This window comes from Chroicocephalus ridibundus, chromosome 5 (genome assembly GCF_963924245.1).
Source record: "Chroicocephalus ridibundus chromosome 5, bChrRid1.1, whole genome shotgun sequence".
In the NCBI taxonomy this organism is placed as follows: domain Eukaryota; kingdom Metazoa; phylum Chordata; class Aves; order Charadriiformes; family Laridae; genus Chroicocephalus; species Chroicocephalus ridibundus.
In genome coordinates, this window is record NC_086288.1 from 48602608 (window position 1) to 48629728 (window position 27121).

General features: G+C 43.7%; 1 protein-coding gene across 6 annotated transcripts in view; it reads left to right on the forward strand.

Annotated features, from left to right (window-relative positions):
- Nucleotides 1-1378: 1378 nt before the first annotated feature.
- REEP1 (receptor accessory protein 1) overlaps nt 1379-27121 on the forward strand; it is a 71114-nt gene continuing 45371 nt past the window's right edge. The window contains exon 1 of one of the 6 annotated variants that reach the window (XM_063337301.1): nt 1379-1754. In XM_063337301.1, the coding sequence (XP_063193371.1) occupies nt 1723-1754 (32 nt within the window). In that variant the 5' untranslated portion in view covers nt 1379-1722. The other 5 variants (XM_063337302.1, XM_063337304.1, XM_063337305.1 and 2 more) reach the window with 5 other exon arrangements.

Here is a 27121-nt window from a genome sequence, read left to right on the forward strand (position 1 = left end):
TGGCTGTAGCGATGCTGACACTGTAGGCCCTTGCAGTCCCCGAGGCAGGAATGTTTGGTCGTGGCCCCGTACCTCCAGCGGTGCTTCACAGCCTGTCTGTAACCAGAAAATACCGGTGTTTGTGGCGGATATGCTGCTGTAACCGAGGAGGTAACAGTTTGTTACAGGTCACAGCGTGAGGTGGAAGGTCCCTCTGGTGGAGGAACAGACCCACTGCAGAGAGAAGAGCAATGTGGCAGTGTAGATGCTCGCCCTAGAAGATAATTTTTAGAGGTGCTGAAGTTCAACTACATGTATGTCTGTACCTGCAGCTTTAGCTGAAGACTATTGGTGCTATTGTTTTTCTGGGAACCACGTCCAGAGAGCCTACATAATAAAAGATGATTCTGTTGTAGAGGACTTTGAGCTGAGTGGAAGAAAGGTGTTAGGTAAGGGCTGGATATTGTGTGATGAACATCCTCCTGTGGAGATGGACAGGAGTGTGGGGATGGCTGTGGCCACCTGGGGCTGGAGAAGTCTGTGATCAGCTCCTAGCTTTGCTACCTCTCGTTTGAAATGTTCAGTCTGTCCCTAGAAGATTTTCTCACAGGTTTCTCACGATACATTAGGGAATTTCAGCCTCTTTCAGCTACGCTGTCTCAGAACGATGGGGAAAATTTTCTGCAGATGCACAGTCCTAGAAAAGAACAATGTGTTGGGCATGGAGGCAGGGATCCTGTGGTGCAGCCAGGGTGGCTGGAGCCCTGGCGCTAATGCCTGAAACCAGGCCAACAGCTCCACGGAGCAGCCTCCAAGTGAAGCTTGCGGCTGGGCTGATGGTGGCAAGCTTGAGAGGGAGCTAAGGATTGCTGCAAGACTAAAACACTTAACGAATTCCCATAGGCACGTATGCTTCTGATAGAAGAAAAAAACCAAAGCAGTGGAAGATGATTTCTGACAACCTAATCCCATTTGGCATGTGCCAACATAGTGAAGGAAAAGAAGAACCCAAAGGAAACTTAGGGAAGAACAACCTGCAGGTCAAGCCACTGTCTGTTCTGCATGTGGGCAAAAGTTCCTCGTGGAAACTGGACTTGATAGCTGTGAGACCCCCTAATGAAAACTAGTGTGGAGGAGAGATTGCTGGCTGTCATCACTGATGGTGACAGGTGTTCACCTGGATCGTGTGACTAGTACCCTTGTCCGTTGTGCCTGCAAACTTTGGGGTGTGGAGGGGGATCCCTCTCTTCCTATGTATCCAAGAAGCCCATCAACACTTTGCCTTAGCTTTGTCCTTACTTTGATATGAACAGTCGATAGGGTTTGTTTTGTGTCCTGCTCTCCTGCAGTGGTCCAGAAGCGCACGCGTGTCTGCCTGATGCCGCAGCGTGGGGAAGGGACCCCCGCCCGCCTGGCGCAGCCACCGCCCTCTCCCGGTTCGCCCTCCACGATCGCCCGGGGGTCTCCCGCTGGGGAGGCCGGCGGGGTCCGCTCCTCCTCCTCCTCCTCCTCCTCCCGCAGCGCCGAGCACGGCGGGGGGCGGCCGCGGGCCCTGCCCAATCTCGGCGTCCGGGCCCGGCTGCGCGTTGGCTGCCGGCGCCGCCGCCAGTGAGGCTGCGCTGAGGCTGCGGGGCCGGATGGCCGAGCCGCCCGCCCCGCTCACTCGGGCGGCGGCCGGCGGCGGGCGAGGAGTCGGGGCGAGCCCTCCCTGCCGGGAGAGCCAGCCCTGCGGTACGCAGCGCCATGGTCTCATGGATCATCTCCAGGCTAGTGGTGTGAGTAGCTGCCGCTCGGGCACCTGCACGCGTGTGCCCGCATGTCCGTGCGTGTGTCTGTGTGCGGTGTCCGCGCCGTGCCTGCTGCCTGTCCCGCTCGCCCCCGCTGTGGATACGCGGTGGCGGCGACTCGGCTAAATTTAGCAGGTTGTTGTTAAGGATGGTGCGCTCGGCTGCTTGGTGGATGAGGGCGAAAATAGGTGGGTCAAATGGTATTTTCCAGCGTGGGAAAATTACCACGGGGTGGGGGGCAAAATGCTGCCGCGCTGTACAGCGCCAGGTGACAGGGGAAAAGGAGGGCGGTTGGCATCGCCCGGTGCTCGGCGATGAACGGGCTCGGGGTCGGGAGAGGGGGAATCGAGCATCAGCGGGTGGGAAAATGGATGTGGATTTAGGCAGCGGAGCTTTGTTAGCGGGGCTCGGCGCAGCTGGCTGGGACTCGCGAGGGGGCGTGGGAGAGGCGGCCGCGGGGTCCCCCAGCCGCTACTGCTGCTTTCTCCTCTCTTATTTTTTTTGTAAAAGAAATATCAAATATTTCTTTCCTCTTTGCAACTTGCCGCCCACCTTCTCAAAAGACGTTCTCGATTTCCCTTTAACCTGTCAGCCTGGGAGGAGCAGCGTGTGGCTCTTTGCACTTGTCCTACAGCTTTTCCGTGGCTGGAAGTGCTGTAGGTGGGAATACATGTAGAAATTCCCTGGAAATTCTTCCCAGGCAGTAGGGGGAAATGGAGCAAGGTCGAGGTATGTGTTCATCTGCCCCACCTGAGAAGAGATTCAGTGAGAAAAAAGCATTTTTGATGCCCCTAGGAAAATTCCTGTGGGAGGAGTTCAGGCTTAAGGTGGGGCGGCAGCATGGCTGATCTGTCTCCCTTCTGGAAATGTGGCTGGTCAAGGTTAGTACACTGAATCAGGTGAATAATTTGCCAGTTTTCTCTGTCTAGTATGTATAACTGCAGACTCAGGAGAACATCTGTTGTGCTCTTAAGTTATTGTAGAGGATCTGCAAGGGCCTGTCACTTTCTTTGTCTGAAAGAAATGTGCCATGATGTTGCACCGTCAGCATAGCTCTGGAAAGGCATTTTCAAGGTCTCCTCTTTGCCATATGAGATGAAACATCTAAAGGAAACCTTGTCTTGATCATAGCTATCTCTCTGTACCACCAAGACATTGGGTGGCTGTCAGATATGAAGATTTTTGCAGGTTCCAGAGTTGAATTTAGCCCCTGGAGGTATATGATCTGGATTCAGCTGCAGCTGTTGCTAGCCATTATTGGGTTTGCACTTCATTCTGGGAAAGCATGTTCAATATTTAAATGATTTAATTTGAACAGCATCACTGCAGATATCTCTGGCAGCAATGTGAGATGTAGCGTGTATTGTCTTTTCTTGCTGCTTTTCTTGCCTCCCTACTAGACTAATTTCCACTTTGAAAAAACCTGTCATCACGTAACCCAGCTAATCCTCAAGAACAAAGAATGTCTAAAGAGAGGTGGTAGTTTGACTTGCCTCGGCACATGCACATACACGCAGGTGATTTCATCTGAGACACATGGACTGGGTAAAAATCTAATGGAGCAGGTCATAAAGTAGTTGACACATGCAGTCAGGTAATTAGCTGAACATACAAACCTTCTCGTTCTCTTCAGCTTTCTCTTTCTCACAGTGTGAAATCATCTGTGTAGAGGGTGGTACCAATTATTTTTTATACTAGATTTTTGGTAGAAAATTGTAATTTGAATACGCAGTGTAAATATTAATCATTTAGTAGTCATAGTAATAATTAAAAAATAATTTTGCAAGGAAACCTAGAGCAAGCCAGGCTTGATCACCACTTTCTTTGCGTTGCCACTTAGTATATATCCACCCTTTAAGGGTGTTTTGCACCAGGAGGTGCTGCTTTGTTATGATCCCAGCAATAAACTTGGACTGTGTACAGTATTGCTTAAAATGCCACTTAGTAGAGCTAACATCATAAAGAAAAAGAGGAGAGTATGATTAATTTTACAGCCCTTCAGATGCTGGAAACCCTGAGCTGTGCAACATGGGACTTCCCCGCAGTCTGGGCGCAGCACACCATGCAGATCTGTCTGTGGAAAGGTTACATGTTGGTCTTTTGAGATCCTTCAAAGATTTTCTTAAAAAAAAAAAAAAAAAAAGGGCAATTCTATTCATCATTTCTACTATCAAAAGGAAAGGATTTTCACAAGAGAATTTGTTGCCTCACTTTTAGATGATGGCAGAGAAGGACACACAGGTGGTTTGATAGCTGATGACCAGTGTGAGCTTTCTACAGGTTCCTTGGTTAAAATTAACTAGCTGAGTTGATCCTGCATCCAAGGGGTATGCACAATGTAGACCAGAAGGCCAAGCTATACGTGCAGCACAGCACAGGCCTGCACCCGTTCAGGATAACTATAGGTGGGTCACTGACTCCTTTTTGTACAGTGGTCTTCATATTAGGATCATGACAAAGATTTAATCTGTCTAATCTGGTTTCCCCATCTCATTATGAATCACTAGTGCATCCATCAGTACAGATATCTGTGCTCTAAGTAGAATGGCCACCTGGTCGGGCTTTTTCTTCCCCTGCTTGTGCCTATTTAGTTGTTCTTTCATCAAATCTTACTAGCTGATAAGGATTATGAGGGAAGTGGTGTGGTGTGCTTTAGTCACACTGTCAGTATTGCTTTGTGCTCTTACAACTTCTGCTGATGTCCATGGGTGATATGTCTGATATGACTCGACTAATAGAAAGGGCTTTAAAACAAAAAGCAAACCTTTGCTTTGGCTCTTTGGTGCTTTGTTGCTTCCAGTATCTCTGATTTGGTTGTTACCATCTCTGTCCTGGCAGTTTCTATTTCCAAAATGTTGCTGAAAGAGAAGAGTCTGTGAGCACATCTCACCCACTTCAATGGGAAGTCGGGCAGCTTACTGCAAACCTTCTCTTACATCATTTCAACTTTAGTGTTTGGACTTTGTGTTAACACTGGTCTGGGGTGCTGGCTTGTTCAATTCTGCCTACAGAGCTGTGTGCTGGTAATCCCCAGAAGAAAAATGATAAAAACTTCAGAGCAGCACCATATACTGCTATAGCTGTGTGTTAAAAGTCGAAGACTTTATTATTGTTCAGGATCTGTACTAGGTACTGTACAAATGCAAGCCAAAAAGATAATCCTGTCCCTGGATATCTTTTTCCTTTAAGAGCTCAGTTCTCATCTTCCTCTGGTCCTGGTAGTTTTTTCACTCACCTTGACAAGAACAAACCCAAGATGTTCTTTTTCGCATGGTAGTAGATTACAGGTGACTTTTCCAACAAGGGCTGTCTGATATCAATGCAATTGCAATTGTTGCATCTTGGAGTTATTTATTGCTTTATCTCTCACAATAACTGCGATGGGATAGCATCGTTATCTGTGGGTTAATTACAACCCCTTTTTTATTCATCACCTCTGGGAAGATCTCAGAGGACATCCTGGAACACCTGTATCTCAGTTTCCTCATCTGTGAAGTGTAATGAACTGTGCTGAACTTATCTTCCCTGATGCAGACCAGAAGGGATCAGTGGCATGTCCTACCATCTACAGTTTATTGATATTCATTTTGAATGAGATTCTTTTTTGCTTCAAGTGGTAGAGGCCACTCTAGCAGAAGAACTTGGCATCTGTCTTTGTTATTGCAGTCCAGTTCAGCTACAGTGCATATCACTATCAATCCTAGGTGGTTACTGGTCTGCTATACCTTTTGGCTGTTGCGTAAAAGCATTTTTTAAAGTTAAAACTGGTATATATAAATGCCACCTGTTGTATTTGCATGGAAATCCTATTCTTTTCCCGGAAACATGGAGCTTGCTTATTGTGCTCGGGATCATGCAGAACAGAAACACGGGTTTTGGCTCCAACTCTGGAAGTCAGGCACATCACACTGCCTCTTGAAAGCCTTTCAATCTGGAACATGTGGCAGAGGAAGGAGATGTCAGTAGAAATGAGGCTGGATCAGACAGGTTATTCATAGTTGAGATGATGCCGTGTGACTTAGGCATTTGAATTCCTGCTGTGAGGAGCTTAAAAGTGCATTACAAATTGTTATAAAATGGTTAAGTATGTTCTTCATGGTGAAAAACCACAGCCTTAATTATGTGTTTTTTTCCTGTATTTGTTTTCTTTTTAAAAAAAATATTAGTAATGGCCTGTCTGATCTCTTATGGTTTGATGTGAAATAGGATGGCAACCTCAGGTATGTTCACTGGGAATTTCTGGCCCTGTGTGGAAGTAACAGGGATTTGGGATTTTATTGGAGGCATTCTTTCTTCTGGCTGTCCCTGGAAGTAGGTAGGTCTGAACGGAACCAAAGAATTCTTTAAGCGGATGAGTGAAATTTCCTTCCTTGTCACAATTCCTCTGCTGTCTCTTTCTTGGTAACTGTGATGCCATTTTAGCAATGGTAGGTGAGATTGGCCACCCCCATCCTCAGCTGTTATAAATCCGTAGTGCCACTGACTCAGACATTGATTTAATCAAAAGACACTGCTTATATCAGTAATGAATTTCCATTTTAGAGAAACTTAGCAAATCGTTCCTCTTACCATTTTTCATGTATATGGGAAGCCTGAAGAGATTTATGAATGAACAACAAAAAAAAGTAGTCATGTAATAGGGGTTATATGATGATAGAAAAAGATAACTTGTATCCTTTTTATCAGAGGCAGGCAAGGATAGGATCTGCTCAAGGGGGCGAGAGCTGTTCACATGAAGACATAGCCCAGTCCCTTGCTTTTGGTTATTGATAGGTCAGCATTAGCCCCTCAGTTGATATATACAATGTATGTGAAGGTCCTTCTGCACAGTCCGCATTATTTACTTGGTGCTGGCAGGTGATGTGAAGGATTCTGGTGTTTATTGCTCTGTACAGGCCTCAACACCAGTGATGCAAAATTATGTGAAAATACAGCAATGGACCTAGCGTGGCTTGAGCTCTCTGCTAAGGCTATGGGATGAGTTTGCAGTAGACTCTTTTATGTGCCCTGAAGCTGGAAAGTGGGGAGGGCAGGCCACCTGCCATACATGCAGTATTTGCTAAGAAACACTACCTATACAATAAGGTGGTGTAATCCCTCTGAAACAGATCTTGCAGTCTTGCATTGCTGCTCTCCTTTGCATGAAGAGCAAGTGTTCTCTGTGGCTTCCAGCTCAGCTCGGCATCCACCATGTGCATCTCTGCTGCAGCCTTTACGGCGTTGCTGAGGGGGCAGAACCTGTTGGTGACAGTAACTGACAGAGGACCATCCAGCGCAGGTGCGACATTTGCTTTGCCCTTCATGTGAAATGTGACTGTGCTGATCACACTGCAGGGGATAACGCCGCCTGCTGCTTTGTCAACAGTGATCCAGATTTTCCTGCACAATCACAGACGTGCTGGAAATGCTTTTAGCCCCAGTGGGGAAGGTGTTCTTGTATGTTACTAGTCCTGGCTTGGTAAGGAAGGATGTTTTACCGAACTAGAAGTTGTGGAGTATAGCTAAGGGGCCTGGCCTTTGCAGCTGCCTTAGTACAGTATTTTGCCTTTGTGTGACCCTTTCCATTTCACTGTATTGAAGTACTTTGAAGCATTAATTTAGTAAATATTGTGTCACCGGAATGATTTTTACTGCCATTTTACTGGTAAGAGCACTGAGACACAGAGAGATCAAGTGATGTGTCCAATATTCCACAGAAAACCTGTGGTAACAGGTAACATATTTCCTCCAGGGTCCTTGATCAATAAATTAATGAAAGGGGATCTGATCAAGGGAATTGGGCATTATGTTTGCGGTTTGTTTTATGGATTTGTGATGGGTATGGTAGGGGTAGAACAAAACTACAGACTTAAATAGTCACTACCTGAAGTAGTCAAACCACCAAAGGCTTAAATATTGTGAGTAATGACCCATTCCCTTTCGGATCCTCCGTGCTGTTGTCAGTGTCATAGACAGCAGAATGCAACAGTCAGACTGTCTAATTCAGGCTACTAAGTCAGGCGTTACACTACCTAAAATTGGTTACTTAGTGCCAGCAGGGAGATTCAGTTCCAAGTTACTCAGCCTGGGGTCCAGAGATGGCTGGCAGTCCACAAAACATCAGGCAGTGCATGAAAACATTCCAGCTCTAAAACAGAGCCCCTCATACAGGCAGTTGTCAGTTATGTACTGACTGATTTCATCAGGTGATACCATTTTTCTTACACTTTTAGTTACAAATTTTGTAATTATAACCTAGATTTGTAAACTATTAACATTTCAACATTTTACCAATTCCATGTGACTGACTTATATATCCTTAAGCAACAGTGGGATGTAAAATGAGCTATATGTTTCTTTCAAGGGGTCAGGTCGTCCAGTGATTAGGAGAGGTTGAGAAACTCTCTTCTGTGCTCTTATTGCAGTTAATAGAGGGAGACAGTCATCTCTAAGGAGCTTCCATTAAAGGTGAAGTGTTGCATAGAGAGCTGTTTGGTCAAGAGGAAATGCTTGATGCAGAGAAGACAAAGGAGGGCATATCATCATGCCTCCTCCTTCTTGAGCAATTGCTTCTGGGTACTAAGCGGTGCATTTGCCTTTCTGCTTCCATGCTTTCAGCAGACAGAGGTGGTATCTTGGGAACTTTCAGGCTAATTATAAAGGTAGGCGAAGACTTGAGTGCTGCAGAAGTATTGGCCAGTTTGGATTGCTGTAGAACCTTTATATGTCAAAATTTCTTCTATGTCCTAATAAGGCAGCTAGGATCTGAGTTTAGATTTCCTTTTGTCTGACTCTGCACTTGACTTGATGAGGGCCACTGAGCAGATTTCGAGTAGGCCTTGTGAGATGAAATGGCTCAATGGAGGGATGCATTGTGTAATCGGGGTCTTTGCGATCAAGACCCATGGCAAAATCTCACTTAAATCACCTGTGTTCTTGAAGTTAATCACATGCTGCTTTTTGCAGAGGAAGGTGTCACATACTTTTGTTATCATTTATATGCTATTTAGTGTGTAAACTCTTTTGGGCAGGATCTCATATTTAGTTATTTTTGATTTTACAGCACCCTAGACAATGGGGTTTATTCTCTAGGTGGTTCTCCAAAGCTCTGTAGTAATATAGAAATAAATAATATATAAATAAATGCAACTCTGCCTTCTAGGTGAATCATTTATGAGACCGATCACGTGCTACTTGTTAATTTCTTTGTGAAGCTGTTACTGGTACTGCGTTCATGTTCTGTTTTGGCATTTCATATGCATGTAGTAAGGCAAGATTCCACTCTGAGGAGCTCCTAATTTAAACCGATGGAATATAGGCAAAACAGATGGTGAGCAGAGCGGTGAGAATGAACTAGAAGAAGCGACAAAATGAAAACTGTGTTTTATCTTTCCATGACTTGTGTGCTTCTGAAGAGAAGGACTGAGATAACAGGACATGCTTGCTCATTCTGCAGGCAGGACCCAGGAGGGCACTCCAGATCTGGAGCCATTTGCCAGAACTAGAAATGTGCCTGTTAGTTTCCTAAGCTTCGTACACAGAACAACTCCATCTTTTGATGTGAATCTCAAAGCAGGCATATCTCCTTAGTGGGGTATCTTGCTTTTTTTTTCTTGTACTTGCATTTTGGAGGATTTAGAGGGGAGGATAAGGGATTTTAATTTCGTATGAGTGGTAAAACAGTGACCTGCAGGCTGGACAAAGCTGCCAAATAGCCAGATGAAGGGCAAGGATAGTACTGAAGGAGGAGAGAAGTTGGTTGTACAGTAAGCAGAAATGAAGAGCAAGGATTATGTTTCAGAAGGCACACGTGTTTATATGGAGGCAGAGGATTAGGTGTTGAGTTGGAGATTGACTCTTGGGAGACAGGGGGACAGCTGGGAACGCTGGCCTGGTGTCATGCTTAGTAAAGGTTTGTTTCTTCAAATGCTGCCTACTTTCTTGCTGTGTGCCTTACTGCTAATGCACTAATTGCTAATAAATATGCAACCAACCAATTCTAAAGAAGGAATCGATCAACTGGTCAATAAAGCTGCATTCCGTCTTTTCCCCTTCTCTCTCATGTAGCCAAGAGTAATCTTTTGCTTTCCAAAAAGGCAAATTTTGCAGGACAACAATACCAGTATTGAAGAACCTATTTGTGAGGAGCTGGAAAGAATGCCCTTCACGTCTGGTATTTTGCGCTTTTTTGGATGGGTCCCAGGGATGCCGGGGCAACGTGTGTAGCCTGCTTTTGAGTCTACCAAGCAATTCAATACTATCAGCATCAACAAACAGTTGCAACTCCTACTCAAGAAGTTCTTCTGTTCTGTTGAGTTCATACTGTTGCTTCCTTTCATTCAGCTCAGTTGAGCTCATCTATTCTATTTCTTGTTTCCAGCCTCTAAATAAGTGTTTTCAGAGGAAAGCCAAAAACTGACAGATAGTTCTTGCCTCATGTTTTGGGGAGAGGCTTATGACCAATAACCAGCCTCGTACGAGGGAGGAGGGAAGGACTAGTGCTGCAGATTTTGTATGAGAATACCAACAGCCTGGATTCAGCGGTGCTGCAAACTCCCTGTGAGAAGATGGCAGGCTATTTATTCTTTCTTGATTAGGTACCTGTAAAATAGGCTTAGTGATAACTTCTGTCCATCTAAACTACCAGTTCTGCTTTACATGTGATAGACCCTGGTATGGGCATGAAGAACACTCTCTGGGGTAGAACTGGAGGGGCAATGTAAATATTAATTTTGACCTGAAATTTTCAAGCCAATGGTCAAAAGTTCAGGATTGATCTGGGATGTTTTGTGTAGGCTGATCTCTTCTGTGGCAAAGCTCTCATGAATGTTAGTCCCTGAGAAGCACTCATGGAGGAATGAAACCCGGAAACTTAGATGGCATTTCATGAGGAATATCCTTCTAGGGAGGATTCATAGGGAGCACTTGGTCAAGATTAAGAGCAGAGAAACCAAGGGAAGACCTTCTCCTGTCATCACAACATTTCATGGCTACCTTTGTCTTCAGCGCAAGTACCCTAACACTTGCTTTGAGCGTGTGGGGAGAGCAGCTTACCCAGGCTGCAGGTCACATTAAACAGCCGCAGTTATAAAGTTGCTGTTCTGCCTCAGGCAGTTCCTGCAGGGCTGCCCTGGGACGCCCTCTGCCTTGGGCCCTTTTGTGGACGAGCAGTTTGAGGGTCTTGAGCCTCATCCGGCTCATGGAAGGGTTCTGCTTGTCCTACTGCCTCTTCTGCTGGGGACTTGGGAGGACTTGTGTGCGTGTCTTAACTTAGACCTATGAGCCACCCATATTATGTGACCCACAGTGCTAGATGAGCCTGAATAACACCATCTGGCTCCTAAAAATCTACCTGCAGAATTCATGGTGACACTTGAAGGAGAAAGGTGGATGCTGGAAGTGCCCTGAGGCTAAAAGGCTTTAGGTTTAGTGGTATATTTAATGGGAAAAGACTAAATGGTTTCACTGGGCTTGCATGGCTGGAGAATGAACGTGAGACTGGTGGCTATGTGGAAATGAATTAATCTAGTGTTTAGATCTCACTCATCATATGCCTCTGCAAAACCCCCCACTGTTCTAGCTGGTATTTTTTGCTAGAAATCACAGCAGAGAGGCCAGGGACATAATGGACACAGGCACTGAACGAGACTTTCTCACTTCCAGATGATCTGTCTAGGTTTGAGTTGAAGCACATTGGCAGGGCAGCTCGGAGGCTATTTGCTTCTTCATGGCTTAATTGCACCTGTTTTGCGGCTGAACAAAGGATTCCACTTTCCAGGTTTATTTTTTTCACTCTGCTTATAAGGATTTTGGTCAAAACAGAAAGATGTTGCTATTTAGAAAGAACATTAATAATTAAAGTAAGATACTCAGGGGAATATGCCCCATAAGGCTGGATTTGTTGAATTTAAGTAGATCATAATAATTTCCATGGCAACACACTCTACTGTCCTATATACAGAAACGGTATTTCTTGTAGGATCAAATGAAGAGATGAAGCTGTTAGTTTAAAACAGATATCTTAAAAACACAGACAATGAAATAAGAGTAAATATTTTTCCTGCATAAATGTTGTTGGAATTTCCTCATGTTTATTATATTATGCTAACCTCTTTTCATAGCTGTCAGGCTGCAATCAGTCAAACCAGTCCCCTGCTGACTTTAACGATTTAGGTAGAAACCGTGATCTAATGATCCTTTCTCAGGATATCATCTCTCTCTCATAGATACATCCATATCTGTAGATGTATATAGCTGTAACTGTCGTGAATCTGTAACATAGACTACTGTGGTAATTTTGAACAGGCCTACTAGAATCTCTCTGCCTTACTGCCTGTCCCTTTGTCTGTGCTAGTACTCTCCCATCTCACAGCATTAGATAAAGCTTGTTTCATCAGTATTTGGATAGCATTTTGAGATCCTTGTATGTGGTATGTTCTGTTACATCTGACTGTTAGATGGGAATTTGTAATGGTGGTCTAGCACCTGAACACTTAGAGATAACTGAGTAACCACGCATTCACTTAGACAATTTGGAGATTCTTTTATCCAACAGGAATTGCATCAACTCTTATTCTCTAATCTAGCAATCAAGTAAGTGTATCATTTTATATGATCAAAAAAGCCTTACAGGCAGATGATCAGAGCCACAGAATCCTTGTGAAATGAAAAGTGATTATCCACACAGAAAAGATGGAATTTAATAGAAGAGTTCTTGATGTAACCTTCTAACAAAAAACCGCACAGTATATGAGAGGAAAAAAATCAGTTAATATCTGGAATAATTGCAGCGTCTCTGTTTTGTCAGTGGAAGCAGGCTAAGTGGTGCATTGCCAAATTTTCACGAGAATTGACACAAAAATTTCCAGTCCTGGCTTGTGGTAAACCTGAAGGATCAAGGGTGGATGTTCTGCAGACAGAGGGAATAAATAGCTGGAAAATGCTTGATTCAGTGCAGCCCTCAATCATTTTATCATCCCTAAGGCAATACCAGGGCTTCAAGTTGTGTTAACTAGTGCAGCTCTGCTGAAGTCAGTGAGTGGTGTAAATCTACCCAGGTCAGAATCCCAAGGTTGTGTTTGTAGCCCAGAATGGTGAGGGCCTTGTAGAAGGTGCCGGCTGGATCCTAGAAAATTGAATATTATAGGACGGAAATCGGCCAGTTCAAGACAACAGAGGACTTCTGTTCCTGAGCCTCATTTAAACTGCCCTTTGAAGAGTGACAGATTGAGGATAGAGGGCTCCCAAAGGTATGGTTCTGTCAGGATAGTTATTTTATGCTTTTTTTCATTTTACTGTTGGGAATGTCATCACTAGATTGGCATATGGCTTTACCCGTACTTCAACAACCAAAGCCAATCAAATGGGCTGTCCCAAGAACTGTAATCAAGATATCTCTGACCTCAGATCTGGAACTCTCTGTTTAGCTTCGCTATTGAGCTTCTCTCTAGTAAGTGTTAATGCCCACCGAAAGCTGAGGATGGAGAGTATGACCACCTTCTCTTTAGATTCAGTCAAAAGAATCCTAATGCCTTACTGCAGACCACCCAAGCATGTATATTTTAAAAGCTACTTTAATTGTGTCAGATGGAGAGAAGCTCTCTTATTTCTCATGCTTCATCCCTGTATCCTTGAAGACCTGTTGCAGAGGATGCTGCACATTGCAGCATGCTGGCTAACCATGGCTTGCTGTCACTAGCTCTTTGCTTGCATCCCTGATTCTGGCTATCTTAAATCCCATCAGTACTGCTTTGCAAGCTTTCTGGAACTAAGAATCCCAAGGGCTTGCTGACAGCCATTTCCAGGGCCTAAGGGGATGTGACATCCATGACTGATGTTATAGACCCTATGGATATTTCTACAGATTATTCCTAGATCTGTGCAGAATGAGCAGAGCTGGTCAAGAGACTACATACAGCCAGAGTGAAAGATCTTGCTTGCTGTCCATGAGGCAGGACGTGCATTTTAAGTACATAAATACTATGCCAGATTTTGCACGGTACTGGAAACCAATCCAGTCTGCTTCCCTTGTGGTTTGTGTATGATTCATAGTTAATCTCATGTAAACCCACTCTGTAAAATGTGCTTCCACCCCGCCCTCCTCTAGGATTTACTTGTAGGTTATTTTTCCTCTCTTTGCTAGAGTGTGTCCTGAGGTTTCTGTGCTCAGATAGCTCAGCATTCTTTTTCAATTATTATTCTGCTGAGGTTTGCAGATAATTGTCTGTAATAAATCAGATCCCTGTTCAAATCGCTATTGTGTTTTAGGTATATTCTTGAAACCAAGAAACCTCACTCTGGGTAGTCGGTCCCTAAATGGGTGAAGTCTGTGAAGACCCAGTTCTCAAGGCACGTTTTATGCAGCTACATATTTTGTTTGAAACAATTAACCATTTAACTTCAAAATAGCAATGCCTTGTTTCTGGAGAGTAGCATTTGCAATACTGTCATCCTTCTGTGTGAATCTTCTTGCCTGGGAAGGAGAACACTGGACTGTGGCATTTAAACCAGCAGTATTACAATGAATAAGAAGTGATAGAAAAGCATACATAAGATAGCAGGCAGCGTGGGCGTTCCCACAAAAAGTACGAGCTGCCTTCTCAAGCAGCTGCTTGCTTAGAAATCTCTGTAATGGACTTGGAAGCATTGGCTGCCTTTCCCTTTACTTTCCTCTAAAGTTATTTCTGTGAAGCCTCCATCTGTCTCCTAAGCCTCAGTTTATATTTCATTTTATATTTTGCGTAGCTGCCGGCTGCAAGGTATATGCGTGTAAAAGAAGGTGAGAAGGGAAAAGAGGTGAAGTTGCTAAGCCAAATGAAAGAGAAGATGCAAAGCCTTTACTGTTCTGATTTATACAATGCGCTGACTTTTTATTCAAGCCCAGAACAAAGAGGTATTCCTCACGGTGTAGGAATGGAGCTATGCCTGTGTCACAGGCTTTGATCTGAACACATTTGTGTTTGGGGAAATGCAGACTAGAAGAGGGTGGCATGGCTTATCCCTTTTATTCCCTAATGCTCTCAGTCAAAGCCTGAAATTCAGAAAGATATGAGAAGTCTGGGAGAGATCAAAATTGAATGCAAATGGGAACATGACATCTGTGAGAATGAAGATTGAGTATCTGGGTATCAATACTGCTGTCTGGAGACATTAAAAAAACCTGAGCCAAACCCTGTCACCTTTTCAAATTGTGAGACTGAATTTAAAATCCTGACTTTTATAATATGTATATATATGTATGTGTGCATCAGATCCTTTGATTTGTACTCTCAACCTGCAAGATCGTTTGTGTGCTCTTTTCTGAGAAACCATTAAGTCTGAGAATTTATTTTGAACTGAGATGTTCCTATAATCGCTTCCAAGAAATCACCTGATGAGATTAAATAAACAAATGTGAGAATTGGCAGTACTAAGCTAGGCTCACAGAGTGAGATCATCCAAGTGTAATGATGGAGGTGATAAAAGCTAGCACAGAAGCATAGCCTGGAAATTGCGACTTCTGTTCCAGATTTCACGTTGGCTCTACCTGGGCTGTGACCAAGCTGCTGATTTCCAGTGGTGAAAACCATTTAATTTCCAGCACAGTCAATGGAACCAGTAGATGTTCATCATCTCTGAGAACCGCCTGTTGTCTCAGGCTTCTCTAAAGATTGGTACCCTGGGGATCTCTCTACCCAAAATCTATGATTTCCAGTTGATGTTGTGAAGCTCTCAGTATGAAGTGCTATACCGTGATATGCTTCAATAGATACCTGTCCTTGCTGTTAAGTCTCTCCTGCACTGTAGGTAATAGCTGGTTGTTAGAAACTGTAATGCAGATGAACATTAGTGCTATGAAAATTGGTGTAATCTCAGAGAAACCCCTTCCTCTGTCTTATCTTTAGTTAAAGACCCAAAGTTCACTTAATAAAACACTACAAGGACTGAAATCTAGAGTCCTGGGTGTAATAGCAAAGTGTTTTAACCTGTTAAGCTTCAGGGAGAATCTACGTTAAGATAGGAAAACACCAGAAATTAAACAAAGAAATCAGGTGTTGGTCAAGAAATAAAAAATCTGGAGATACTTAATGAGATAAAATGATTTGGGAGGAGCTGCGAAATAATTGTCTTTTTGTAGCAGAAGAATATTCAGTTATGGGATAAATCACGATGTAGGAAAATTAAGTAGATGTAAAGAGATTCCAAAGTTCAGAAGAGATGCCTTGCATTTTAAGAAACATCCCAGAGTGCTGAGGCAATGTGTCTGTATTTGTCTTGATGTGTACATTTGTACATACATACTCTTTGTTGAGCAAAGAACAAAGATACTTTAGAATCCTGTGCAAACTGCAGGAGTTATATCTGTCGCATGCACCTGCAAAGTGAATTGCAAGTCAGAAATTTTTAACTTGGGCTGTGGTTCTGGGCAACATGCAACTATTACTGAGGGAATGGCATGAATTTTAGAGGCTATGCAACTGCATCTCCTCCTATATTAGTACACCCACACTTTATGCTGGTATGCTCCAAGCCAGAAACAGTGACAGTATCCTGCCCAACCCGTTAAAGACACAACAGATGCAGCTTTTGCCTGTCAGCACTGCAGGATGAATGTCCAACCAGGGGAATACTCAGCTGGGCCTATGAGAAACCAGTCTGTAAAATGGGGATATGAGAACTTAATTGTTTCCCCAAGGCTTGGAGAGAACTAATTGAGGATGGTAACACTTACAGAGATGCTGATATTTCTGTGCCTAGGGTCCTGCTATGCACTCAGTTATAGTCCTGAAAAGCCTCTTAGTGTTAGTCAGTCAGAGAAATGAAAGCTTCCTGAATCCTGGGGGGTGTTATTTGTCCTGTTAGTAACATAGGTGAACACTTTGAAAGTGCTGAATATAATTCTTCTTAGAATCAGTTTAATTTAATATTTCTTTATTTAACCTGAAAATACAATTCTTCAGCTTCTAAAGGATGCATTTAGGCACTGAGGTGGAGATTGTCATTTAAGGAAGCTCATTAAGTAAGTTTTACCTCAATTAAGGCTTTGCTGGACGTTGCAGTGTCTGATCCTTTTAAAAATGATCATAGCATGACTATTGGCCGTGTGTATGGATAATCTACTTTCTCCATGAGGTTCTCAGCTCCAGCAAAAGAAAGAATGTGTCATTTTTATCTCCAGATATGTGCCATGGGCTATGGTGTTTGGTATAGAAGTAAATAAGCTGATGATGACCTCTCTACTAGTGGCTTTATGTAAGAATAGACCACGCAACACAATTACCATAAAACCATTACATTTCACAGCAGTGCTGCACCATTAATGACACAAAGGCTTACACTGTGATATGTGGCTGCAGAGATAAGAGAAATCTAGCTGCTGTTCTAGCTCACCAAAATTGGCTAAACAAGGGAATCAAAGCTGTAGGTGTTTGTAAATACTCATTTAATCTCCCTCACCCAATTTTTTTAAAGCTCTTTGCTAATGGCAACCTGGTCCATGTTAAGTCCCAGAGTTAAGACAACATAGTACTGGTCTTCATATACTTCCCTTGGCAGTCAAGTTTTGTTTTACAGGTAGGTAAGTGAGGTTTGTACTACTGCAACAGCTTATTTGCAGCAGGGTAAACCGAGCATTTTCAGAGTCCTGCTGTAGTGTGACATTCATTAATTGTTATTCCAGGACCCCAGCTTATCTCCTTGGGGAGACCACCACTTGCAGAGGAAAAGGTGTGATGTGGCTGAGCAAGAAGGTTCTCCAAGCAGCAATGACAAGTCCCCTCATCATTCAGGGAGTGGGTCCCTGGCCCTTCCCTGATGGGAAGGGTACAATGCTGCTGTTCTCCAGATCTCGATACAGGATTGGTTTAGTAAGAGGGTTAGCCAGCAGATTGAGGGAAGTGATTGTTCCCCTCTATGTGGCAAGCGTGAGACAGTGTCTGGCTGGAGTAGTGTGTCCCGTTTGGGTCTCCATAGTGTAAGGAGGGTACCGACAAAGTGCAGTGAGTCCAGTGGAAGAGGACTGGAGCACATGGTGCACCAGGAGAGGTGAGCAGACTGAGTTTGTTCAGCCTGAATAGGAGATGCTGTAGAGGAGATCTTACTACTGTCTTCAAAAATGTGATGAGTTGTTACAGCGAAGATACAGCCAAGGTTTTTTGGAGGCACACGGTGAAAAGGTGAGAGGCAATGAATGCAAGTTGGAGCAAGGGAAATTCTGTTTGTGTGTAAAGAAAAAATTCTTCAAAGCAAGGGTAAGCAAACATTGGAACAGGGGTCCGGAGATGGAGATACTAAAAATTTGACCAGACAGGTCCTGAAGCAACCTGATGTGAACTTGAAGTTGGTCCTCTTTTGGATTAAAGACTTGTAGAGATCTCTTCCTACCTAAATTACTCTGTGATTCTAGTCTAAAGGACACATTTCTTTTTCTTATATTACATTCACCATTCTTTGTCTTGAACAGTTTCCAGTAGCACACTAAATGATATGTCACATGGGTTTTGCTTGTTCTCTTCTCAGATGGGAGTGTGGGGAAGAAATGTGTTTACAATGGTTTTGTTTAGTGTTGATGGGCCCTTTTTAATATCTAAGCTGCTGTTTGTTGATATGCGAGAATGTGGGCTGATTTACATCTGGCAGGGACTTGGTGCCACTCCTTAGGTGCTGTGTGAGTCTGATTCCTCTGGAGTCAACCCCGGAGGAAGTTCTCTCACTCTCATCACTAGGGCTCATTGGAGGCTCCTTGGCACGGAAGCTGAAGTGTGGGCTGTCCCCTATGTTCTTCAGGAGAACTTCAGGGTATTATTAGGCTCCCCTACCTGCTGTTTTTTGTCACTTATCCTAACACTGTGGTTTAGGCTTATCCACTAAATGGTCATTTTTCTTCTAATTTATTTTAATTAGAGACAAATAATTTTATTGGTAGTTGAAGCTGAACTCAGAGGTGTAGCCAGAAGCTCTGATTATTCATTAGTGATCCGTGGCTTCAGTGCAGAGGCTTGATTCCTTCTGATTTCTGTTCCTTTATGTCTAGGTTAGGCTGGAGGCTGGTCTGGATCAGTTTAGCTCCAGCTGGAGCTCGCTCTCTCTCTCTCTCTCTCTCTCTCCTTGTTTATCTCAGTTGTACCATGCATTTCATTAAGATGCTGTTATTAGCTGTATAAAATGGAGGGATTAAAAAGGATGAATGAAATGAGAAAAGACCCTGGAGGAAAGAACTCTATTAAATTCACACTAGAAATCCTTGTCAAACGCATATGAGAAAAGACTAGAAGTCTGTCTTTTTCAAGCTGTGTGACAGTGTCCCATTTTACTTTATTTCCTTTTCTAAAAAATTTGTGCGGGTCCTAGTAAAAAAAGCAGGTGCCCAACCCCTCCCTAAAACCCAGTTATAGTACCCAGAAGAAACACCAAGCTGTGTTTGTGGGCCATAAAGAGAAATGAGGTTTGCATGGCCCGTGAACTCCCTGCAATGTCGCAGCTGTTATATATAGCACGTGGCATTCTGATACCCATGCTAACGAAAGCATTGAGATGATCTTAATATTCTGAAATTACCTGTAGAATCATCTTGCCTTAGTTTCTCTACACTCTTGCTTTAAAACTGGAGTTGAGAAGTGGGTATTATTCATGCCTCGGACATGAGTTTCCTATATAATTTCAAGTGGGTCTCACTGTCCTTATCACTTAAAATAGACATAAACAAACCACTGATGAAATAGAAATAATCAGAAATCAATGGAAGTGCAATCAGCTGTGATACTCAAGTCACTAATATTTATACTGCACTTTGAAATCCTTCTTTGAAATGTGTTATCCAAATGAGAAGATGTGTTTTGAAGATGGGTGTGGCGTTTGGTTGGTTCGTTGTTTTTTTACTTAATTAGGAGTTAGATACCAACTCTGGTACATAGAGTTTATGACTGAGTTTGGCCCCATATGCTTTCAGCGTGGCTGGTCCCTCCAAATGTTTGGTCTTCTAGTTTTTCTGGTAAATGTTCTAGAGTCCTTGGAGATGTAAGTACTTATGGTCAGTTATGGATGGAAGGAGTTATGCTGTTTATTGTTAATTTACTAGCATATTTATAGAAATATCCAGACAGTAGTAAGATTTTCTCCTCAGGCTGTTTTGCACCAAGCTGGCCACGACCCTACCTGTTACTATACCAAACTGCTCTCCTTGGATGGTGCAGAGATCTAACCAGGCTTTCCTGTCCTCCTCCAAGAGCTTGTTGAGATCTTTGAGACCCTGTGCTACTCAAAGCAGCCTTGGGACTGCTCGATTTGTGTCTGTGTATTGAACCATTGGTAACCCATGAGAAGTCTAAAGCCATGAAAAATTTTGCTGAATATTTGCACCAAAGAAGTCTTTTGGTTTGATTTTTAAATTACATCAGTGAGTTAAAATATTCCTTGCACTTCGTTAAGCACTTCTAGTAATATTCTGTCCCTGGGAAGCTGAAGTAATGTTACTCTAAGGAGATTACGTTGCAATTGATTTGGACAAGTTATAATTTAATTTTTTTATTCTTATTTTCTGTCCCGTGAGTACAACACTAAAAGTTTAAAGAAGTGTTTCAGTAAGGAATAGACAAACAGGAGCTTTTGTGTTTCTCACGACCTTCTCACCCAGCGGTAGCACTTACGGTTTGATGGTGAAAGACTTCTATGACCTGAACTGAGTTTAAGGATACAGAATATAGGATTATGCTCTAATTTGTGATTTCTGTATGTATTTATGTTTCCTAAAGGTTGATTCATGTAGCATCAGTTAAAATAACTCCAAAATAATACTTGCAGTGTGATCTGTATGGTTTTGTATGAAAATAATGCAGAGCTGCTTTGTTGATATGCAATCCATATTTTATACCTTTTTTTTGCTTAGAAATTAGTTTGGTTAGGTTATATGTCTCTTTCTGTGCCTTTTTGTATCATGAGCCTACCATAAATCTGTAGGCTAACTCACAATACAGATTTTAAACCATCTGTCATCTCTGGAATATAATGTCAGTGCTTCTAAAGAAGCCTTTTTCCACATAAACATCCCCCTCTCCAGAGTCAGGAAAAGCAGCCCTTCCCATTTAAAACATACCATTTAGTTTTCAAATTGCCATTTATTTGGTTTGGAAAAAGACAGGCCTCTCAAAGCAAGAACTATACGGCCAGTACTGGATAGAGAAAACATCAGGGGCACACAGATACTAAGCCCTCCCTTTTTGGAGCAGTGAAGCTGGGTGAAGATCTGACCCGGTCACATAGCAGAGAATGTTTTCTTCTCTAAAAGGCACAGATTTTATTCTCCTCAGTATCACACTTTGATGAATTATTTCTTCTCCCTCGAAAGGGTTGGAACGAAGCAGTGGGCTGTGCCAGTGCTGGGAGAAGACTCAGTCCTGTGGACTCCTTTCTCCTGTGGTCTCCTGCAGAGCCGAAGCACGGAGAGGGGAGGAGCAGCGAGAGGGCAAATGCCTCCGATGAGGCCCACGAAACACTATCTCTTGCAGGCAGCTGCTCAGAGCCTTATGGTGTGTGCCAGGCGCGGCGTTCCTATCAACTCGCAGCTTCTCACCCATAGGTTGGGGCCCCACACCAGCGCTACAGACTCTCCATGCAGACTCCTCCTTTGAAGCATTGCCTTGGGGGCAAACAAATTCCGCTTAGCTTGTCAGCAGTCCATCTCCGCTGGGCCAGGCAGCTCCACTGAAGGCAGCGTGAAGTAGAACAGACCAGCTTAGTAAGCCATCTACCTGCAACGTATTTGTTTCCTAAAATAGCTGCAGAGCCATGGGGTGTTTTTACAGCAGCTGCACAGGCCTTTTCTGTTCTGAAGGACTGTAAAGAAAACTTCAAAGCGTTAGCTTGTGTGTAAACTGATGCAATTCTGCCTGAGTTTGGAGACAGCCTGGGGTAAGAACCCTGGGAAGGATGAAGTACCTGCTTAATCTCAGTTGGGCTTTAAATATGACAGTCAAGAGTGTCAGTGTAAATATGATCTCTGTGAGACCCGTCACTGCTGGTAGTTTTAGTAGGAACATCAGGTTTTAGCAGTCATCGGGTGCATTATCTTAATGATCCCAGTATTTTACAAGGTCTCTCCATCAGTAGCATTTTATTTTGTTATTTTAGCATTTCCATCTTCTGCTTGTAACAAGAAGTGCGGAAAAGGAAATCACATTTATCTTCTTCAGACAAGTCTGGATGTAGGATATCAATGTGCGTAAACATAATAGTCGTGTGATAGCTCCAGGCTGGCCAAGGCCACTTCCTCCACCCATCCTCCTCACCACATCTCTTCACCTGTTTGTGCCTAGCTGTCTTCTCTTCCAGCTCCTATGTAAAGAGTGCCCTGGCTGAGGATAAAAAAAAAAAAAAGGTAGTGTCAACTGGAGAGGAGTATGTGTTTCTTTGGGAGGATCAAGACTGCTTAAATTAGAAACATCAAGGACAGCCCTTGCTCCTGCTATTTCTGCTGGAAGGACAGTCGGGCATCCCTTTGCCCCACAGTTATACCAAGAAAGGCGTTTAGGTTTCATCAGCCATTAGGTTACATTAATCAAGCTGAAGTTTGTAGTTTGCTTCTGTAGTAGCCTGTCTGAGAAGTCAGAGGTGGATCTGGATGGAAAGTGGAGTCTTTGTATTAGATGCTGAGTTCTGAGCCTGCCCTCTCTTTCCTCAGCGCTGTGGGTTTGCATGGGGCTTCAGGACAGAAGAGCTAAGCAGGTCACCCACTGAGCAGGTGGGAGCAGTGTTTCCTAAGCAGAGGGATGTGCTGGGTGACTGTTCAAGTGGAGCTTTACACCTTGTTAATACCCGTGGAGGCGGTGTGCGACTGGCCATGGGTGCAGCTGCACAGCTGTCCTCAGCACTGAACCAGCCCTTCTTGGATGTTTGATTCAGTTCAAATGTGTTTGAAGTCAGCCTGATCTGTCTTGGGGTGTCAGGGTCCAGTGCTTTCCTCAGGATTTTTTTGTCACTGAGGCACTGTGCATCTGTGATGTTCTCAGAGTTGTATTGGGATGTCAGGCTGGCATGGCCGAGTATCCACATCTCCTGGGACCCAGGGATGGCATCAGCTGTCACCCTGAGGGTGAACAGGCAAGTTCGCGGCTGCCCTGGAGCCACCATGCAGGACCTATTCTGCTGCAAAGTGACCACTAAGAATCTGCAGGAGCCATCTCCAAGGGAATACCAGCTTGGAGCTGGCCTCCTCTGCAGCTGGTGCTTCCTCCACCTCAATGTCTTCTTGGATATCAGGCATTTGGCCTGTCAAGGGGCCCACATTAACCCTTTCCCTGACCTTACGTGCGGCTTATTTTCACATCCCCAGCTGTTGGATTTAAACTGGGAACCTTTGGTGCAAAGACAGTGACATTTATTTTTAATCTGTGGCATTGTGTGAACGTTAATTTGGACGGATAATAAGGAATGCAAACCCATTGGCACCCTTCTTGGCAGTTGCAGCAAGGAATGCTGGCGTGGTGACAGCTCAGCTGCTGCTCTATGCGTAAGAAGCACGCACTAGCCAGTGAACATGTTGAGGAAATAGGAAATATTTCAGTGATTTCTAAATGTGTCCATCCCTGTGTTTGAGCAGAAGTTTGCCATCTTGGCTGCTGTGTGCTGATGATATGGAAACATTAGTTATCTCTGGGTAAAATAAGGGCTGTTCTATTTGTGTTGTAGTAGTACAACGTTCTAAATGTTTGGGCAGCCCAAACACCACTGGTGGTGTGGTAACTAGATGAGCAAAACTTAGATGGCTTGGGATGTGGATGGCACCATGCTGATATATTTGTAACAGTAGGTTACCATCCAGAAAATACCTGTGTGGTTAAAAATACACAAGAGAATGTGTATGCAGGCATTTCTGGGGGTAACCTGAGTCCTGGCCAGTACTCCTGAGAATCGCTGAGAGTCTTTCCATTTATTTCAGTGGCTGCTCTACGAAATGGGAGAGTTAATTTTACAGGTAAATGTCTGCAAAACCAGCCCCCTCAGGAGGAAAATAGCATCACCAAATCATCAGAACTCAAGTCATTACCTGGGGCCCTTCCAGGTCCTGGTATGGGCTTTGATGCTGATCTAAAACCTGGATGCTATTAGGAGTATTCATACGCCTGGGTTAGCCTGTGCTCTGTGGTGGTTACATCACTGTGCTAGCAGATCTGGAGAAGGAATATAAGGATATAGTAGCCAGGGCTGGCTGCAGCTGTACTGGTAAGTGGAGACAGGAGGAGGTTTGGTGATGGTGCAGCCGCTCTCCTGGAATATGACAGATATTGCTAAAGAGGAGCCAATAGTTCAGTTGCTTTAATATTCCCCTGATAATCAGGAAACTCCACAATACGGGAAGCTTCGTCCTTTCCTGTCTCACTTAGTGGTAAACTTGAATAATGAAAACCAAAACCAAACCTTATATCCTATGTAATGTAACTATATAAATAAATACAGTTATTCAGTTCCACAGATTAACTCCTGGTGACGGAGAGGGTTTCTCCCCTCCTTTTTGACTTTGTTCTCTTTATTCAGTTGAACATCCCTTACACTGCATCAGGAGTAGAAGCAAACAACCTCAGTTATATGTCTTTGCTGCAAAAGAAACAATCACAGCATTTACAGTCGCTCCTATGGATATTTCCCGGTGTACTTCCACACAATTTCGTTGCCCTTCTCCTTTCCCTTTCTCCCTCCATCGTGTCCCTTTTGACAAAGAATGACTGGAAACACATTTAGTGTCCAGATTGGGGATTGCTGCTGCTGATGTGCCTAATAGGATTATAAGATTTTCAGCATTAATCCTTATCCTGTTCTTTAGAAAGACTAACCTTTTACTTAGATTTTTGTCTCCTGTTGCACAATTAATTGACTCTTCAGTGATTTCTTTACAGCTGCTGTTTTGCCCTTTTTCAAGGCGATTGTGAGTGATGTGTGTAGACTTCCAACATGGAGCAGTGTAAGAATTCTTAAACCGTTGTGGTTATTTGTTTAGTGCTGCAAGTGAGCTTTTCCGAACTTGCTGATCAATGTCACTACTTCCTTGCCTTTCCCTATAACCTTGAGGGTAGTTTTTGTTTTAGGCCCGACTGTAGGAACACATCTCTGCAGCTTTAAACATAGCAACTACTCAGTCAAGCTCTGGGAGTCCCTGGTTTGCTGATCAGGATGTCTGCTTCTGCTGTTGCACAGAGGGTAAAAGAGCCAAGGCTTTCCAGGGCACATAGCTCATTCAAAGGAGCTTTGAAAGATGGAAATGGGTGGGGAATGGGTTGACTCTGTATTTGTAGCCTGGTTTCCTAAGGAAATGAGGCTTAAGCAGTCTGTTTTTCCACTGCTGCTAACTTTTGGATCTGCAAAGTGATTGTGGCCAAAATAGATGGGTCAGAGAGGTGTCAAATATTATGTTTCTACATTATTCATAAGAATTAGCTGCTGCATAGGAGATTGTCTCATAGCAGTGCCTGCCAGGAGGTAAAAGCTGCAGTGATATCTCCATAGGTAGGTTGTTAATTTGGCTTGCGAACTGGTGGGCACCAGTCAGGCAATCAATGGGTGTGCCACAGAAGGAATCGCAGCACATGCGGTTTCCAGTTCAGCTGGTAGTTGCAGGAGGGAACTGAAGGTCTGTGCTGCGATTTTGAGGATGTGTGGAGGAAAGCTGAATGTCCTGAGATGTGGTTCAGAGAATGTCAGGTAGAACTGAAGCACTGCAGAAGATTAGAGAAATGAGGAGGAACTGGGGAATATTATGGTTGGAATTTGTGTGGTTTGGGCTGCTGTCTCTCAAACTGTGGGCTGTCAGGATAACTGTCAGGGAACAGCATGTTTTAGAGGTGATGAGCTCATATGCAATGGAGGAGCAAGGGGCACAGGAGCTCCAGGGTGTGGGAGAAGACACACAAAGAAGATTAAGAAGCTCGTGACGCTACGGTCATTAAAGGAGATAAGGGGCTGAGGTGGGGTGTGATAAAAGACCAAACCAACAGTAGGTAGGACCAACAACATTTTTCAGGCCCTGGAAGGCAAGAATAGGAATACTACTTCAGCTTGGTAGGCAAGGGTGACCTCTGTGTGCATGTGTGTGTAAGAAGTGCATCCAGGTGGGATAGAGATCAGTAAAGCACACAAGGGAGGCTGGAAAGGAGACTTAGACAAGGAATGACTTAGTGGCTTGGGCAGAGTGACAAAGAATCAGCCTTGGTTTTGTGTATAGTGTGCAGAAGGAGTGATTTGGCAACAGTCTGAGCATGGGAGTGAAGGAAGGCAGGAATCAACAAAAACTTTAATTACACAGGAAGCTTGGATGAGGGGGAAGAGAGAAGTATTGTCTTCAGCAGTGGAGAGGAACTGAGGGAAGAGATAGAGGATTGATGTGTATGTTTGAATTAAATCAATTGTACTCAAGCCTGATCCAAAGCTCTGGTGAAGACAGTAACCTCAAGAGAATTTTGGAATATGTCCATGTGCAGGTATTTGTCTCCAAAACCCTGAATATGCTTTACAGAAATGCCTAAAGGTCTTTTGTAGGGTATATCCAGAGGCTAAGTGACTGCAAGCCACATAGTAAGCTATAGCAGTTACAAGACTGGGATCCAACATTCCTTAAAACAATTTTCAGTCTGGTAAACCACAGCACTAATAAATGTCCATATATGTACACAAATCGCTACAAGGCAATTCAGTGAAACTCTCAATCTCCAATTTAGGGAGAGCACATCACCTTATTAACTGTCCCTTGCTCTGCCTATGCAAAGTTATTGCACAGTTTCCTTCCCTCACAGGAATTTTTTCAAGTGTTTATTGTCTGCAACTGATTCTTTTCAAGTGATCCTGTAAACTGTTTGCTTCTTCAGGATCCAGTTACTTTCTGTTACCAGCACAAACTGAGGAAATGAATATCAATCATTCAGTGATTATTTGCAGGAAATAAAAGCGTGAGATGGCAGCTGGCCTGGGCCAACAAGGAAGGACAGAAAAGCGGTACTTTTTATAAGTAGAGCCAAAAATATTATTCATGTGCTCAGCTGTTAGTTTCTGAATATTGTGGAGCTTTCTTCCTTTTGTGAGCTCTACCTTCTTTGGATTAGGTCCTGCTACCATTGAACTCGGAGGGAATATTTGGTATTGGCTTCAGTGAGAACAGGATCAAGCTATTGTTTGTGTGTTCTTCCTTGCCTTAACTCGTGTTGCTGTTTGTTAAGATACTGCAAAGGACAAAAAAGTGCCCGGTTTCCCAGAATCTTTCTGAGCATTTGTATTTAATCTTTGCATATAGCACTGCCCCTGTGGGTGAAATAGGTTCAGAGCTGACTCTTTCCAGCAAAGCTTTTTGAAGCCAGTGTGAAGCCTCTGTAAAATACTGAATCTCCTCACTCAGTAGCTGCTTTTCTGAAGTCTGCATT